Here is an 11,330-nt window from a genome sequence, read left to right on the forward strand (position 1 = left end):
CCACCCCTGCATTCCCTATAACACCTTGTATCAGTTATTATCATTATACTTCCACTCCTCCTGGGCTTCACAGCTGGGAAACCCAACAGAAAACAATAAAAAACAAATCGCACTCCGGTGGTAAGGAGGATAAGATCATATTATTATAAAGACAAAACTGGAAATAATGTGTTATGGAAGAAGCCTCTGATCAATATTCAAGAAGCCAGGGAAGAAATTTTTGTTACGAAACAACTAAGAGATGCTTGCACCCAGTACAGATTCAGGTCACATCTGTAGGGAGGTCAGCTGGCCAGGTATTGCATTTGATCCAGCCTAATCAAGATCCATGGTCTCTGGGTACTAGTAAGGCTATTGGGGTGGGGGTGGGGGGACCCTTGCCTTTGGCTAGTGTGGATTTTCCAGAGGCTCAGCCTATTTACTTTGCAGATAGGTTTTGGGGCCCCCACTGTCCTCTGTAGTCCTCTACAAATTGGGTGTTCATAATTTTAGCTCTGATACTTTTCTCTTCACCTTATTTTTTTAAAGCACTCTCCCTCCCTAAAGGAGTTTTTGTGCTCCTGTCTGCTCCTGTAAAGATGGGCAAAACCCCTGGAAACCCTGTCTGTTCCCGTCAAGCTTCGCACACCCTACAGAGGGTCCCTGGATGTGGGAATGCACTGGGTGGTGGTGGTGTGGGTGGTCCTTCATAAAATAAAATGATCTTTTAAAGCCTAGAGAGCAGCCGTTCTCTTTGGGGCATAATGCGTTCTGTTTTTTTCCAGGACACAATTGTAGAAAGAACGTGCTGCAATACCCAAGTGCAATGCTTTGGAGAAGAAGGGGACAGAGGAGCCGATGGGGGGCCTGGGAGCAAGGTAGGGATGTGTTGGGCTGGGGAACGTGGACAGGGAGAGAAGTGACCCTTTACTCTTCACTGCAGGGTATCTACTTAACAATCCTTTGCTAAATTTAAAGCGCTCCTGGTGGTTCAGCACTGCCTGGCGGTTCAAACCCATCAACCACTCCTCAGGAGAAAGACGAGGCAGTCTGATTCTGTAAAGATTATGGCCCTGGAAGCCTATGGCCCAGTTCTCCTCTTTTCTACAGGGTCACTCCGAGACAGAGCCAACTCGATGGCTCACAAAACATTGTCCTTGAGTCGATTCTGACTCCTAGCGGACTTACAGGACAGGGTCGCTCCTGTGGGTTACTGAGACTGTAACTCTTTACCGGAGTAGAAAGCTTGGTCTTTCTCTTGCTGAGCAGCGCAGCTGGAGGTTTTGAACTGCCGACTTATGGTTAGGAGCCCAGGGCATGACCACTACACCACCATGGCTCCTAACTCAATGGCAGTGGGTTTTATTTTAGCTTCTACTTTGAGGTAGGTGTTATCTGACAAGTGTACAACTGAAGTTCAGAAAAGGGCTATCGTTTTCCCCAAATTGCACATTTATGAAGAGAAAAATTGGGCTATAAGCCCTTAGGTCTATCTGACTGCAAGTCTCACATTCTTTTCACCATTTTATGCTGCCTGTTTACATGTGACAAATATTTGTATGAATTCTTTACAGTCATAAATGCCTCTTTATCTCCCACCTACCATTCTTCTCTATATCATTAAACCGAGAGAGAGAGACAGAGAGAGAGAGAGAGGGAGAGAGAGAGAGAGAGAGAAAGGAGGTAGGATAGCTGCTTACATGGGGGTGGTTAATTTCCCCACTGCCCACCCCCTGATTAACTCTAGGCTTTGCTACTTAGAATCTTTGAAATGATCTTCCTATAATCAGGGCCGGCTTGGTTTCATTTTCACAGGAATTACAACTTTATTTTGATGGCCGTATAACCACAAATTCATAGAAAAAGTTAAGTCAAACCCATTGGCATTGCACCAGCCCTGGTGGCTTAGTGGTTACGTGGTTGGATGCTAAGTGCAAGGTCAGCAATTCGAAACCATCAGTGGTTCCTTGGGAAAGATGAGACTTTCACCTCCTGTAAACAGTTTTAGTCTTGAAACGCACAGGGGAATGCTATCCTGTCCTAGAGAGTTGTCTATGAGTCAGAATTGGCGTGATGGCAGTGAGTTTGTTTTGCTTGGTCTTTGGAAGGTTTTCCATGAAGCTGTGGAAGGAGCTCTTGTGGAATGGCTTTGCCATTCAGGCTTCCAAATTTAGGACTGTGCTAAGTGTATGATTACATTTTGAAATATAGATTGTAGTGATGCCTTAGATAACACTATCCCTTTTTCTAGATCCCTTGTTTTAGATCACTAGATTCCTAACATTCGATTCTTTGTCTCTCATTTGGCATATTTTTCTTTAACATCAAATTAGAAAGTTAAATTAGAAACTGCTTGCCATAATTTCTTCATAACTCAGAAAGTGCCTTCAAGAACTCTTTTTAATTTTTTTACTTTTCTGTTCTTTCGGCTTCTTAGGACTTGGTTGTGTAGTTGGTTGGGTAGACTTTCATGCCTTTGTTGATCACAAATAGATTACATTGCTCTGTTTTACTAACCAGGGTTTAGGCTAAATTAAAATACACACACTTACACACACACACACACACAGTTGCCAACTGGGTTAGTGTGTTTAGGTAGGTTAGAGGAAGTAAGGAAAAGAGACTCAATATCTGAGTCACACAGAAATAAGTAACCATTCTCATAAGTAAAATGGTTATTACTTACTGATGTTCTTTAAAACAAGACCAGAATTCTCTTCAAGAGTTTTTCTGTAAGCTTTGAACTAGAACCCCATCTTGGTTTGGATTTTCAAAATAGCATGGTTGATGATTACCCCTCCTCCCTTCAGAATTATTCTTTGAAAGCATGGAGATTTTGTTTATGGGTATGGAAAATTAGCAAAGGATATTGGCGATGGATTTACAACCTGATTGAGGTAATTGATCTTACTGAATTGTATATGTGAAAAATATTGAACTGGCAAATGTTGTGTTAGAGATATATTTTGTTACAAGCATTAAAATAGAATTATATAGAAGTCTAAATGTACTAAAGAGGAGATGGGTCTTTTAGAAATATAATTTTAAAAGATATTTGGGGAAAATTGAAAAAAGTTGACTATGAAAGCAAAGAAACATTCAATATTCTAACAAGGCCGAGAATATCCCAGCAGCCTGAAGACCCGGCGTGGGGAGGGCGTTCTGTTGGGGCACCTAGCCGAGTCTCAGTGAAACGTTGACTCAGGAGCAAGGGTTTCCAGGGTTCCTACCTTATATGGATCTGAAGAATTTTGAATCCAAGTTATTCATTCCACTTGCTCTTTTCCTTAGGGAGAGAAGGGTCCTGGTGGATTTCTGGGCCATCCTGGTCAAATCGGAGCACCGGTAAGTAATGAACCTTAATTTTTCTCTTTGAAGGACTGTGGTAAATGGATCGAGTATTAGTGATGCTTAATTGTACTTAAGTCATGCAGGTTTGTCTAATCTATCCAATTTTAAATGAGTTTAATTAACTGTGTAAAAACAATCATTTATTAACACAAATGTCAAGTGGACACTGTTAAAAAGATATGTCTCTGAAAAGTGCTTAATGATAAAGTACGGTTGTTTTGTTTTTTAGACCTTGGAGTTGTGATAACTAGAAACACGTCCTAATGTGCATGAATGTAAATCACCTGTCAACTGAGGGCTCAATTACAAAATAGGTGGATACTTTTTATAAAGTAAATCCCTGAGTTGTACAAAAGGTTTTCCCTTGGCTACTAACCAAAAGGTTGGCTGTTCAAACCCACCCAGTGGGTGCATGGGAGAAAGGTTTGGCGGTCTGCTTCCATAAAAACTACAGTCAAGAGCACCCTGTGGAGCTCTTGTCTACATGGGGTGCCCACCAGTTGGAATTAACGTGGTGACAATGGGATCTATTCCTAAAATACCCACGCCTGCAAGTGACTTAACAAAATGAATTGGAGCAGATCCAAGACAATTCTTACCACTAGGTCACCCAGTTGCCTTCCTGAGTAACCAAGAAGGTGGTTGAGGTATAGTTGCCCAACAGTGGTTTCCATATCACCCAGGGGAATGTGCTGGGCAAGGAAAAGTTACATATCATGCCATGTGATTGGCTGTGGATTAAGAAAGAAAGAGACACCTGTATGTATATAATGATTACATAAACAAAGCCGCTCTAAACTCACTGCTCTTGGGTCCATTCTAATCCACGTCAGCCCTGAAGGACAGCGTAGAACTGCTCTTGTGTTGTTTCTCCTGCTCTAAGTCTTTACAAGAGTAGAACGCTGCATCTTTCTCCCCTGGAGCCTCAGGGTCAGCAGTTCAAAACCACCTGCCACTCTGAAAGAGAAAGATGAGGCTTTCTACTCTCATTAAGAGTTATCGTCTCAGAAACCCACAAGGGGAAGTTCTACTGTGTCCTATCGCGTCTGTTGTCATTATGGGTTGGAATCGACTTGACAGCAGTGAGAGAAATTACTGAAGTAGGAAACTAGAATAGAGTAGGGACTGTCTTTGTTGTTGCTGGGTACTATCCGACTCATCATGATTCTACGGAACAGAACACAACACTGCCCAGTCCTCCACCTCCTCAAAATCTTGGAATCCATATGTTTGAATCCATTGTTGCATTCACTGGGTCAATTCATCTTATTGAGGGTCTTCTCTTGTTTTTTTCCCCCCTGACCCTCTACTTTACCAAGTATTATGTCCTTCTTCAGGGTCTGGTCTGTGCGAAACCGAGTACCGGGAAGAGAGTGTACGTGGACAGATTCTCTACACATAGTTTAAGGAGTCTGGGAGCCTGAGACTCTCGTGGAGGGAGGCCTTTACATTTGTGTGTTGGAGATGCAGTCCAGTAAAATTCTTCTAACTGAAGTTATTCCCCATGATGTCCCCCTTAATAATGCCAATTTTAAGGTGCTGCTTGCAAGTACATGGTTGCTACCAGGTACACTGGAAGGTTACCTGCCTGAAGGTTGTCTGCCATTAAGAGCAATCAGGCCCTTTTGTCTGTCCTTCCCTAAGTAGGGCCCACCCCCTTCTGATAAGGATCATAGATTGTTCCCCTGGAGAAGAGCCCAGGGACACCTAAGGTCAAGACAGCCCAGAGATGACCAAGGTTAGGCTGCCATCTTAACTCTGGAACCTGCCTATCTTGTTATGTATGTACCTTCCTGTCACATGTATGCCTCTAGCACCTCCCCTTCCTATTGCGTGCACACCCCTAGCTTGTCCCCCTCCGGTTCCTGTTCTGTACGTGTGGCATGTGGCTTGCATGCTTGAGATTATATAAGTTTGTGAGAGAATGCATTCACCCCTCACTCTGGCTCCGCTCACCATGGGAGAGGTGAACACTTGCATGCCTTGTCTGTTGTTTCTTTAATTTGCCCTTCAATTACACAATTGGCCCCTAGGACTCATTTGAATGTGGAGGCTGGTCCCCCTCACTCTTCCCTCTGGACAACAAAAGTTCATGAGGCAAAGCCTTGCCATCCTTGCTTCTAAGGACCATTCTAGTTGTATTTCTTCCAAGACGGATTTAATGGTTCTTCTGGCAGTCCATGACATATTCAATATTCTTTGATAATGCCATCATTCAAAGGCATTGATTGTTCTTCAGTATTCCTTATTCATTATCTAGCTTTCACCTACATAGGAGGTGACTGAACATACCTCGACTTGGATCAGGGACACCTTAGTCCTCAAAGTGACGTCTTTGCATTGTTTAAAATTAAAAGAGGTCTTAAGCAGCAGATTTCCTCAACGCAATACATCACTTGATTTCGTGACAGCTATTTCTGTGAGCAGTAATTGTGCATCTTCATTACATAATATAAATCCCAGTAGAATGTTAAAAAAAATCCCAAAGCCTTCTTTTGTTTATTTATTTTTTCATTTTGAACTATGGAAGATTCCTTTGTGGCACGTGCCTCTTTCACATTGATTTGTATTCCTACTGGTCCTCAAACTTCTGGACTGTGGGTATTTTTACCTGCTCCAAAGATGATTGAAGATGTTGATGAAAATGTTGTTTGTGGTGGTTCTTATCAGCATTGGCCAGATGAGAAACTGAAGTGGAGAACATCCTCAATGTTGTCATTTTAAAAAATGACGTAAATAACCCCTTCATAAGTTACGATAATGACATATTTCTTTGTGAAAATAGCTGTGGTTCCTAACCCGCACCCGGCCCCCAACTGTGAAAAGAGTGGCATTACTTTGACACGTTCCCATGTCTTGGATGTTAGCTTAAAAGAAGACAGCTGGGTTCTCATAGCTGCTTCTGTTTTCACTGTTGATGGCACACATGCTGACCTTGTGAAAACTCTACTGGGCAGTTCCAAGAGCGAGCGAGCAAGCAAGCAGTGTTTTAGTGTTATTGGAAAAAGACCTTTAATCCTGTGAATCCCCTGAAAGAATTTCAGGGACCCCAGGTGTCCTTGGACCACACATTGTGAAATGCTATTATATGCAAGCATTAACATTCCTACTGGTATACTTGGACCAGTACATTGTTTATGATGCTGAATATTTAGGCTGGCCGAACTTGGAAAAGAATCAAGAAGGACAGAAAAATCCAGCTGTTCAGATCCATGTCAGCGGGTCCGTGCTTCATTACACTTATGGTGGAATCACTCCTTTTCTTTGCGTGGTTCCTCAGCCAACATAGCCTTCTGGTTGTTAGTAGCTGTGGGCTTACGGTGGCTCTGAACTTACGGTGATCCCAGGTACATTGGTATCAGGCTATGTGTTCCCGAAGATATTCATTGGCTGATGTTTAGAAGTAGATCGTCAGCTTTTCTTCCCCATATTTTCTGGGTTGGAATTCTGCTGACCGTCATTCCAGATCACAACAATTGAGCCTCACAGCAACACACCACCCTTCAGCGGCTGCACATGAAGTGCCTCGGCTGGGAATCGAACACAGGTCTTCCCGAACACAGGCAAACATCCTGCCGTTGAGCCTCAGCTGCCCTCAAGCAGCACCTTAGATGTTGTAAATAAATGCAGAAATGTGAAATTCAGATTTCTACTACTTTGCTTAGAAGCTAGTGAAACTTTCCCTTCCCATTTGTAGGGTATTTTAAGATGTCCTTTCAGCGTTATTTCATCCTGCCCCTGTTGGGGAGAGGTTGTCCAGAGAGTCAACGAGCCCGGCAAAAGTGAAGAGAGTCATGGAAGATTTGTTCCATCCACTCGGATCTTTGACTCTAGTTTCAGACAGGCGGAATAAGCCCTTGTCAAATTGTCACCTACTCTCTCTTTTTTCTCCGAGGGATAATTCTGGGAAGAGTCATACCAATAGAATGATGGATGTATAGCAACGGAAACTTCAGAATTTGGGACTGGAAGTCAAACGAGTGTTGGCATTTTTACGAAGTTCTGTTAAAAAACGAAACCTTAAGAATTTCTCCTTGGTGTCCCTGCTTTGTTAGGGGCATTTGTTTTGAAATTGTAATTATTTTCTAATAAAGGAAACAGGATTGGTCACTGAAGTCCTGGTGATGCCCATGAACATGTCCTTGCTCAGAAATAGGGTTTGGGATGACGTAATCAGTTACCACGAGGCTATTTTAGGGTAGCACGGGTCTTCATCCCATTTACATGCTGCTTTTTATCAACAGGCCAAAGAATACATAACGCGAGGTGGTGTGGTGGATGTGTTTGAATTATATGCTGCAGATGAAGCTTGCATGGTTTTCCTGGGCTGCCGGAACAAAATGCCATAGAGCAGGTGGCTTTCAGCAGCCAGACTTTGTTGTTTCATGGTTCTCGGACTGAGAACATAATTCCTTCTGCGGCTCTCAGGGAGACTCTGCTCCATGGCCAGGCTCTACCTAATTTCTAGTGGCTCTGGTGTGTAGCTGCAAACTCATGGCTTCCTCCCTCGGTCTCACGGAGCCTGTTCTCTTTTATAAGAGCAGCATGTAGATGACATGAAGTCCCATCCTACTCTGGTATAAGCTCCTGTTACAGGATCACTTCATCCAAAGATCCTATTTCGGAACTAGGATGAGGTCACAGGTGTCAGATATTAGGACTTCAGCAGTTCTTTTTCTGGGAGATACAATTCAATCCATACAAAGTTTAAACAACAGACATGTAGCTGAAAAACATATATAGATTAGGAGGAAGGATTGTGGGAGCAGACATTTAAAAACGTATCTATTGTGTGTCAGGACCACATTAAGTATCTTATATACATTATCACATTTAATCCTCATCCTGCACTTACTGATTTGTGTGAATATTTTCACTTTTGACTTGTTAAGGCCGCACAGGGATCCCTGGTGGTGTAATTGCTAAGGGTGTGTCTGCTAATCCAAAGATCCAATGTTCATGTCCATCCAACAGTTACAGGGCAGAAAAGATCTGCCAAGATGTTACTATAAAGGTGGCAGCCTAAGAAAACACTCCAGGGAAAACCTACTCTCTCTGTAGAGTTGCTGAGTCAAAATCGACTTGTCACCACACACCACCACCACCAAAGCTCACGGATAAAGGGTTGGAGATGGGTCTGAACTCATGTCTACCCGATATCAGTATCTGTGCCTTTCTCATCTTTTCTTGCTGTTTTAGTATCAAACACCTCATTTGTTCCATTCCCATAGTTGGTGAGTTGTTTCACCACATTGTCTTATGTATTCGATGCGACAATCCTGTGAGATGGTTGGAATCAGTATTCCTTGGATCCACTTTTTAGAAATGGAGAAATGTGATTCACCGAGCCAAGGACTTGATCAAGTTCCCAAACTAAGTTGGAAACAGAATGAGGACTTGAACTCATGCCCTTTCGTTCTGGGTCCGGGGAGTCTTCACCTTCTCACTCTTCCGTGTGCCTTTCTGTGGTCCCGGGCAGCTTAGGAAGGACAGTTCCCCAACCTCCTAAGTCAAAGTTTGATGTTCCCATTAAAGATGCACCCCGCTTTAAATAAATCTATGTGTGAATTAGGTAGGGGTTGACATTTCAGATCATAGATCCTCTTTTGATGAAAGTTCATGGGATGTATGATACTTTCTAATTAATACTTAGTCAATTTGGCAAAAACCTGATGGTTATGATCTCCTTCCTTAGCTAACACCTGGTTCAGAGGTTATACATATGCCTCATTCTTCAAATCCTAATCAGATATCTACCGTGTGTTGTTCAAGCTCATGTTAGTTCCCCAGACTGCTGTACTAATAGGACTGTGCTTGGGGATGGAGACAAAAAAGTAAATACACAAGACATTGTTCTTGCCTTCAATATAGCAGGGAATTCTACAGGCAACTTGAAGGGGTAAGAGAAAAATTTCAAAAGGGTTGGCATCATGAGCTATGCTTGAGGAATGGGTAGGATTTCACCTAGAAGCAAAACAGTGTTAAGTGTGGTTTATTCTTTGTGGCACCCTACGGAACTCTCCATCTAGTTTCAGCTACCTGCAGGAACATTGGAGACACACCTTTTTTTTAAAAAAAAAATCAATTTATTGGGCGCTCTTACAGATACCATAGCAATCCCTAGTTCAATAACACCAAGCAGTACTGTACAATTGCTACCACAATCGGTTTCAATACATTTTCTTTCTTCTTGAACTTCTTGATATCAGCTCACCTTTATCCCCTCGCTCCTCATCCCAGCCCCCAGGAACCCTTATTATTATAATAGTTTTTTTAACCACATCTTACATAATCCAATATATCCACTCATCTACAATTCTGTTGTTCGATCCCATCCAGTGGGGTTTTATAGTCATCAATGCTATCAGCTCTCGATTCCCCCTGACCCCCAGCTTTTCCAGTACCCCCAGGGAACCATTACTCCTGTTACTGTTTCTGAAGGGTTATCTATCTTGGCTTTCATATACTGAACGATCTTAATTATACAAATGAACATAGACAAATCTTACATGATTAGTGAAGTAAAACAAGTAAAAACAATAATCATAAGGGGAGGAAATCTTAAAGAACTAGAGGATAGTTATGTGGTTCATCAGTGCCATGCTGCACCCTGGATTTTTAATCTCTTCTGTGTGGCTCTTCTGAGAGGGACTGTCCAATTATCTATACATGGGTTTTGAGTCTCCACTATATCCACGCTCCTTAATATTGATTTGGTTGCTTGTATTTGAACTTCTGAGACCTCTACCTGTTGACACCTCATGGTCACACAGGCTGGTGTGCTTCTTCCACGTGGGCTTTGTTGCTTTCCTGCTACATGGCTACTTGTTTAACTACAAGCCTTTAAGACTCCCAGATGCTATATCTCTTGATAGCCGGGCACCACCAGCTTTCTTCAACACATTTGTTTAAGTACCCATTTGGTCTTCAGTGATTGCAGACACACTTTTTGTTTTCACTTGAACTCTGAAGTTTTGACCATGTAGCTAGACTAGGTTGGGGAAGATGTAAATAATTTGGTTTTGTATTATTTGGGAACATCTGTGTGGGCAGTTGAAGAATAATGTGTAATCTGACTGCCTTGCAGGTGATTTCATCAGGACTTTGAGGATGTCTATGTCACTGTCAGAAATGTGACTTTAGTTACGGAATGAAACTTCAGTCTTTCTGAGCGCCCTCATTACTGGTTTGATTGACTGGTGATGATACACTTACCTGTCTATCTTCCTGTGTGTTTTTATTCCACAGGGAGAACGAGGCTCCCAGGGTCTCCCTGGACCCCGAGGGGAGGAAGGATGCCCAGGTCTGAGGGGCCCTAAGGTGAGTATGTCATTGAGCTGTGGAATTGATTCCCTGGCTTACTTTCACTTCTGAGTTTGAAGAAAATCTTAATTCTCCAACATCGCTATGGAGCCTTAACTTCTCAGCTTGAGAGCACCTTAGTTTACATTTCTCAGGCAAGAGCCAGAGAACAAGCGCAATTAGTGTCCTAGGAGCTTAGCATCGGTTATCACTAGTAGGAGCGTGGGCAAGTCTTTGAGGAGGGAAAGTGCTGTGTATAAATTATCTGATTACTGAGAGTAGATGGACGTTCATCCTGCTGGCCCATTCTGGGAACTACTGCCAAACACGCTCCTTTGTGTGATCCTGCTTGAACGGCAAGGGAGGTGTGGTGTTTACGTACTAACTCTTTCCAGGTATTAGTTAAGGGCTGCTTTGGGGAGAATTAATTCCCCAGCACATCTGATATGTGGGTAGAGCAGGCACTGGTTCCAGAGAAAATTCACAGGGAAAGCACGGCAGGTGCTGCTGGTTGGGAGCTGGGCTTGGAAGCATTGGCATTTTAAAGATGGAAGAGGTGTGGGTAAATAGCCTCAATGGGTAGCCACACTACATGTTCCTCAATCTCCCAGGATTAGAGGATCTTTCTAATAAGGCCAAGAAAACTATTTTTCAGCCTTGGCATCCAAAATAAAAGTTTTTTCGGAGAACAACAACCA

The 11,330-nt window shown here is 42.8% G+C and overlaps 1 protein-coding gene and 1 long non-coding RNA gene across 2 annotated transcripts in view; both read left to right on the forward strand.

The window, feature by feature from the left end:
• The window catches only part of LOC101656273 (collagen alpha-4(VI) chain-like), a gene marked incomplete at its 3' end in the record, with an annotated part of 122,093 nt that overhangs the window by 46,001 nt on the left and 64,762 nt on the right, over positions 1-11,330 (forward strand). The window contains exons 9-10 of the mRNA XM_045297695.1: positions 3,271-3,324; positions 10,579-10,650. Of these exons, the coding sequence (XP_045153630.1) occupies positions 3,271-3,324; positions 10,579-10,650 (126 nt within the window). The remainder of the gene's footprint in view (positions 1-3,270; positions 3,325-10,578; positions 10,651-11,330) is intronic.
• Positions 771-10,655, forward strand: LOC123522527. The gene is made up of 3 exons (XR_006680791.1): positions 771-857; positions 3,271-3,324; positions 10,579-10,655. It is a non-coding gene; the product is annotated as an uncharacterized LOC123522527 (long non-coding RNA).

This window comes from Echinops telfairi, unplaced genomic scaffold (genome assembly GCF_000313985.2).
Source record: "Echinops telfairi isolate 266 unplaced genomic scaffold, ASM31398v2 ScPeMD7_7420;HRSCAF=8458, whole genome shotgun sequence".
In the NCBI taxonomy this organism is placed as follows: domain Eukaryota; kingdom Metazoa; phylum Chordata; class Mammalia; order Afrosoricida; family Tenrecidae; genus Echinops; species Echinops telfairi.